This window comes from Micromesistius poutassou (genome assembly GCF_964030765.1).
Source record: "Micromesistius poutassou genome assembly, contig: SCAFFOLD_6724, whole genome shotgun sequence".
Classification (NCBI taxonomy): domain Eukaryota; kingdom Metazoa; phylum Chordata; class Actinopteri; order Gadiformes; family Gadidae; genus Micromesistius; species Micromesistius poutassou.
In genome coordinates, this window is record NW_028179125.1 from 1 (window position 1) to 6,973 (window position 6,973).

The 6,973-nt window shown below is 42.5% G+C and overlaps 1 protein-coding gene across 1 annotated transcript; it reads left to right on the top strand.

Annotated features, from left to right (window-relative positions):
• Positions 1 to 339: 339 nt before the first annotated feature.
• On the top strand, positions 340 to 6,695 carry LOC311373092 (1-phosphatidylinositol 4,5-bisphosphate phosphodiesterase epsilon-1-like). The gene is made up of 6 exons (XM_084489938.1): positions 340 to 398; positions 802 to 967; positions 1,346 to 1,453; positions 4,838 to 4,954; positions 6,187 to 6,345; positions 6,483 to 6,695. The coding sequence occupies exons 1-6, from the start codon at positions 358 to 360 to the stop codon at positions 6,678 to 6,680; spliced, it is 789 nt and encodes a 262-aa protein (XP_084346064.1). The 5' UTR covers positions 340 to 357; the 3' UTR covers positions 6,681 to 6,695.
• Positions 6,696 to 6,973: the final 278 nt, after the last annotated feature.

Here is a 6,973-nt window from a genome sequence, read left to right on the forward strand (position 1 = left end):
GAATCAGACTGATAAAGGCACTCCGACAGAGAGAGGAGACAGAGGAACTAGAGATGATAGAAGATGATTAGAGGAGAGAGAGAGAGAGAGAGAGAGAGAGAGAGAGAGAGAGAGAGAGAGAGAGAGAGAGAGAGAGAGAGAGAGAGAGAGAAGAGAGAGAGAGAGAGAGAGAGAGAGAGAGAGAGAGAGAGAGAGAGAGAGAGAGAGAGAGAGAGAGAGAGAGAGAGAGAGAGGTTGATGGAGGATCAGAGGAAAGGAAGTAAGGAAGCTGTAAACAGGAAATGACGGAGTGGGTCGATGACTTTAATGAGCTTTAATTAATTTTGTCTGCTTCAGAAATTTGAGCCGTCGTCGAGCATGCGACAGATGGGCTGGATGTCATTTGAAGGCTTTGCCAGGTTGGTAGTGTTCGTATTCATATTACAGTAAAACAACTGTACTTCTGTTAGGAATACCACTCTATTTAAAATGTTAACAATTTAGATGTTTCAAATAATAAAATGCGAGAAGTTATTGGCAATTGAGCAATTGGCAATTTATTTAATTATTCAATTAAATGGTTACACATTGTTACTACATGCTATTATAATTAAATTATACTTCATTCAATATATTTTACCTATAAAACATATATCATAGTTTTTATTATAATAATATTCTTTATGTTTTGGTTACTTATTTAAATCTGGTTATATCGTTTCATATTCTCTCAGTGCCTTTCTTTGCTTTGCATTCACTCACTCACTCCCTCCCTCCCTCACTCAATCACTCACTCGCTCACTCACTCACCCTGTCCTCCAGGTATTTGATGGACAAGGACAACTGTGCGTCGCGTCACGAGGAGTCTCAGGTGGACCCCGTGGAGCTGCAGTACCCCCTCTCCTACTACTACATCGAGTCGTCCCACAACACCTACCTGACCGGACACCAACTCAAAGGGGAGTCCTCCGTGGAGCTCTACAGCCAGGTGGGGAGGGGGGCTGAGGGGTGGAGAGGTGGAGGACGCACGGATGATGAATCATGGATGGATGGATGGATAATGAATTGATGGATGATGGATGGGTGGATGGATTGGTGACCTGTTGATGGATAATGAAGAAACAGACAAACGGATGGCCAGGCAGACAGACAGTAGGGCATGCAGACTGACTTCCTGATGTCATTACCATTGTTCTCAGTGGCTGATACAATTTTGATTTGAAATGGGAGGGTTAGGTCTGCTTCTCCATCTCATTGAAGAACGCCTGGATGGATTCACTAAGAAATTGCAGTTCTGCTCAAAATTCCTCTTTCCCTATTAACGCAATGTTGCCCCCCCCCCCCTCGGGTTGCCGTGGTGATGCAGGTCCTTCTGCAGGGCTGCAGGAGCGTGGAGCTGGACTGCTGGGATGGGGATGACGGCATGCCGGTCATCTACCACGGACACACCCTCACCACCAAGATTCCCTTCAAGGTATATGAACCACACACACACACACACACACACACACACACACACACACACACACACACACACACACACACGCACACGCACACATGCATGCATACACCCATGCCACCAAGGTAAGATCAGGGACTCCAGAAACACCCCAAAACTTTAATCGAATACATTGTCTTAATCTCACGAGGACTTGTGTGCTTTGTTGGCAATTTATAAGTGTGTTTCCAGCAATGTCCACATTCGGTTTAAAGTGAGTTCATACAGTATTATTTACAGTCTATGTATGTGACACACCGGAGCCCCACTGGCCAACCAGTATATGATCTGTTTTTTTTTACTGTTGTAGAGCTAGTGGGATTCACATCTAAGCAGTGATATGTATCCACTTCTTTGCCACTTCACATCTTTGCCTATAGGGGCAGTTCAGTGGAACACGTTAGATAGGCAAATTACATTCATTTCCAGCCTGAATTAATTTAAAAAGAGAATCAAGGCCTGGTTACTAGAGAGGGTAGCTGAATAGAGCAAGGAGCCAGCTACCTTTTTCAATTTCAATTTTATTTAAGAAAAATGTTTTTCATTTTTTATTGTCACACACTCTGTGAGTGTCTTGTCTTGTCTGTCTTGTCCTGATGTTTTATGTGAGGACCACAATGGAAATAAGTCCAGGACTTTTTGTGTTTCAATCCTCAATTGTATTCTTATGTCTCTTTGTGTGTGTGTAAGGCACTTTGATGCAATAAATAAATCAAATCAAATCACGTGGAACATTTTGAAACGTGAGACATCGCCAGTTTAATTGTGTTTTGGCTAAGTGGTTGTCCAGTGCAGGGTACTTGGCCTTGTGATTGGAATACTGTGTAGAGGTATTGACCAAACAATGGCTCTATAGATAGGAGTGCTGCTGCCTGGCAGGAATACACCGCTAGACACACGGGACTCATATCGGTGATCATGTCTTTAGTTCCCTGCGTCACATCACTGTTACATCGCAGAGCGAGAATATCCAATATCTTTCATACTTAAAACATTAGAAATTTTTAAAACCCACCTCAGTCAGCTACCACCACAAATACAATCTAATTCTGTGGGAAGCACCGTAATGTGTACATTATCGTTGTAAAGTTACGACAACGTTTAACACATTCACAAAGTAACTTTTATTACGGTTGTTTTGTCCATGGCAGCAGATAAGAGGCAGCAGAGAGAGAGAGGTCGTGTTTTCCGAAGCTCTGCTAGGCAGTGGCAAAAACTACTTAATTCATCGTTCAGGTCTACTTTATTTTATTTTATTTCATGATCATAATACTTAAGTATATATAGTTTGTTTCCGTCAACCTCCATTGCTCGATTCAACAATACATTTTGGCACTTTGACTACCGGATCAGACCGCAGCAAAAGCCTTGGACTTTCCTATCGCCAACATGCCTCTGTACTCGGATGTCTCAGGCATGGAGACTGGGAAATGCTCAGACTGCACCAATCTGCAACAGACAGTGGCTTTATTTGAAACGAGGCTAGCAGCATTAGAAAAATGCAAAGGACTTCTCCAGGATACAGTGCCAATGGGTGAGTTTGCTGAGCTAGCTCAGACAAATACACAACAAGATGATCAAAGCTACACTGTATCCTTCCCGAAGCTGGACAAGAGAGAGACAGTTCCAGCTACCTCTCACTGGCACAGAGTCGGCGCTAAGCCCAAACAACATTCCAAAGTGAATCAACAAGTTCACTCAACGCCAAATGCTAAGGTTCCCAAAGCTAAAGTAGCATGTATCAGCCGGATTAGCCAATTGCTGAAGTTAACCATGCCACTGAAGAACCGGTTCCTGCCACTCCAAGAGTCCACGAACGCGCCTGCCACCCATGCACCCCTAAGCCCCGAGATGCGTCCAGACGGATAGTGTGGACAGAGACCGACCATGACCCTGTCGCCAGAGAGGCCAGCTGCGCATGCATCTGCCACCCGTGCACCCCTGAGCCCCAGGATGCGTCCGGACGGACGGTGGGGACAGAGACGGAACAAGAACCAGTCGCCACTAAGAGAGTAAACAAAGGGAAACTTAGACGCACTGCTAACCTCTCAAATCTCATACCTATTCCCTTCAAACCAAAATCAACCTTAAAGCCTATCAATAACACCATCAGGATGGGTCTACTTAATGTTAGGTCTCTTAATAACAAATCTTTTTTAGTTCATGATTTTATTACCACTTCTCAACTGGATTTTTTGTTCTTAACTGAAACATGGCTAGAACAAAATAACAGTGCAACCGTTATGATAGAGACAGCTCCTCCCAACTATAAGGTACAGACATACAGACAAAATCAAATACTGTCAAAAAACGGTATATCAATGAACATTCTAATGTTCTTTTTAAAAAGGCCATCTCCTTGCTACCACCTCTCAACCCATGTTCTGCTGATGATTTTTTAGAAAACTTTAATTTGAAAATTTTGAAAGTCATAGTTGTCATTGCACCTTATAAGGTTAAAACGATTTCTGGAAAGCAAAAGGCACCCTGGAGAAAAGCTGCTTTTGTAACAGCCCAGAAAAAAGACATACATACAATTCTAGAAAAAGTTCTAGAAAAAGACCAAAAGATTTGAACATATTACACCAATTCTTAAATTGTTAAATTGGCTCCCTGTATGTCAGAAAATTGATTTTAAAATCATGTTGCTAACCTATAAATCCCTACATGGTTTAGGGCCAAAATATTTAACTGATATGCTTCCACTACATAAGCCTTCTAGGCCACTAAGATCCTCTGAGACCAATCTGTTAATTATCCCCAGAGCCAACACGAAACATGGGGAAGCATGATTTAGTTACAATGCTTCTATCTATTTTTTATTTTATTACTAACTTTGCCTTTATTTTCTCACTTTCTAAAATGCATTTTTTTTTTTTACTTTGCCTTTCTAAAAATGTTTCTAAAATGTGTTTTCTTTAACTTTGCCTTTATTTTCTATCTATTTTACTTTTTACTTATCCATTATTTTCTTTTATTGTACGACAATGTTTATATGTGAAGTACTTTGAGTCTGCCTTGTGTATGAAAAGTGCTATATAAATAAAGTTGCCTTGCCTCGCCATGGATTACAGCGCTGGGTTTCCCAAAATTACATTATCTTCGATGTTCGGGTTATCAAGTCAACATCATGTAACCTAGCTATTTCATTAAATAATAAAGTTGATAATACATTAACACGTCCGTGAACAAGATTTCTGCATGAGTGTGCCTACTTTACAAGGTATTATGTTAATGTACTGATTAAGAGACCCCTAGTGGCAAAAACGACATATTATACCTTTTATAAGTGTCAAATAAAACACAGCCTTCATCTATAAATCTTAAAATCCTGTCCTGTTCCTTCTCGTGATTCCACAGGACGTGGTGGAGGCCGTAAACCGCTCAGCGTTTGTTAACTCCGACATGCCCGTCATCCTGTCCATTGAGAACCACTGTTCCCTGCCTCAGCAACGCAAGATGGCCGACATCTTCAAGGTAGGACGCACAACCCTGGTACCCTGGATGAAATCCATTGTGAACAAAATGGCACCAAAATATCTCAAAACAGTTTTAACTTGTGAGAAGCACTTTATCGTCATTTCTAATCTGTTATGATTTGGGATTAATTATAATCTAATAATTTCCTAGATTTCCTTTCGAGATGGGCTACTAATAAAGTGGTCTGATAAGAGTCGGGAAGCAATGTCTTTTTATGCTTATTTGTAGTCCTCTGTAGAAGCAGGTCTGTTTATTTGGTGTTTGGATTTTGTTTGGATAAAGGAGCTTGAGGCTTCCTCCCAGGAGGGGGTCCCTCTGAGGATTCGGACAACAATCTGTTGTCAGAATCTCTCTCTCTCCTCTCTCTCTTCCCTCTCTCTCATCCTCTCTTCTACTCTCTCTCTCCTCTCTTTTCTCCTCTCTATTTCCTCTCTCTTCTCTTCTCTCTTTCCTCTCTCTTCTCTCTCTTCTCAGCCTTTCCATCCTCTCTTCTCTCTCCCTCTCCTATCTTCTCTCCTCCTCTTAACTCTGACCTCTCTCTCTCCCTCCTCTCCTTCCTCCCCTCATTAAAGGGCAATGCGAGTGATTACACTATCGCAGCAGTCCCCCTTAGCTAAAACGTCTGCTGACGAACAATCTCATTCGTCAAAATGTCTTCCGTGTGCCAACTCTGCTGAAAAACGTTTAACGTGAGTGTGCCCTCGACCACAAATGTAAGTGATAGCATTATAGCATTTTTTTTTTCTTTTGGAAATCAATACGCAAAGAGTTTGTGAATGTTTGGGAACGAAAACAAGACGGTGAATCACCATACAAGTGCTTTACAAAGTGTCACAAAGACCAAAGCACTGCTGCTCTCATCAGCATTAGTGGCAGGCTCACTCGTGTTAAACGCTCAGAGGGGTCCTCTAACCTCGTTAAATCATTCAGCTCATTCCAGCCCCGTGAGACCATCCTCACCAGATCACATTTCAGTCGCTCTCTGAAGACCAGTCTGGCCTCGCTCCTGTTCTAACCAACATTTAAAAAATTCAAAAGCGGACGGACCAATCTGTGCTAGAGTTTTAGTTCATGATAAAAAAAAAATACAGGTGAAAGTGTGGCGATCGACAGAGAAATCAAAACCGTTTGATCTGAAATAGTTAATAACGATGTTCAAAAGAAGAATAGAAACAGTTTTCTGCCTCGCCGGCGTCCGCCACTCAACCGTTGACGTCTTCCTCTCCCAGGCGGTGTTTGGTGAGCGTCTGGTGATGCGTTTCCTGCTCGAGAGCGACTTCAGTGACGACCCCCTCCTGCCCTCCCCCCTGCAGCTGAGGGGGAAGATACTCCTCAAGAACAAGAAGCTCAAAGCCCACCAAGCACCTGTGGACATCCTCAAACAGAAGGTCAACACACTCACTCATGCATATTACAAGATGCTAACAAACAGAATAACTTTAATATTAATATAAAATAAAATAGTCAGTTGTAAGTAATGCAATACGAATACGCTCTCACTCTCTCTCTCTCTCTCCATTCACAGGCTCACCAGCTCGCCCACATGCAGGCCCAGGCTAGCAATGGGGGGTCGCCGGGGGCGGGCTCAACGAGCAACAACACCAATGAGGAAGAGGAGGAGGAAGAGGACGAGTATGACTATGACTACGAATCTCTCTCAGACGGTAAGGGGAAACGCGCTACTTTCATCACCCGCATCCGTGAATCAACCATTTTGATATGAAGAGGCCAGGCACACCTACTTTTTTTTTTTTAGGTTTTGTTGTGGTTCAAAAAAAAGATTTTGCCCAAATATTTGGTTAACTAAAGTGCAACCCAATATGTCTAGTTGTACAATGAGAAACTGGGTCAAAGCTGACTTGGTTAGTGTAGATACCTCCACATGTACGTGCTGAATGTCCATGTGCTGTCTTGGATCAGTTTAAGTGACAACTTTGTTGTAAGACTCTGTCAACCCACAGGAACATTTTACAGTACTGATTTAGTACTCTTTAAAGTACTCTTTACAGCCGGGCG

Coding starts and splice junctions, on each gene's coding strand:
- LOC311373092 (XM_084489938.1), top strand. CDS start 358: ATGCGACAGATGGGCTGGATGTCATTTGAAGGCTTTGCCAG. Junction 399..801: donor TCATTTGAAGGCTTTGCCAG/GTTGGTAGTGTT, acceptor CCTGTCCTCCAG/GTATTTGATGGACAAGGACA. Junction 1,454..4,837: donor CCACCAAGATTCCCTTCAAG/GTATATGAACCA, acceptor GTGATTCCACAG/GACGTGGTGGAGGCCGTAAA.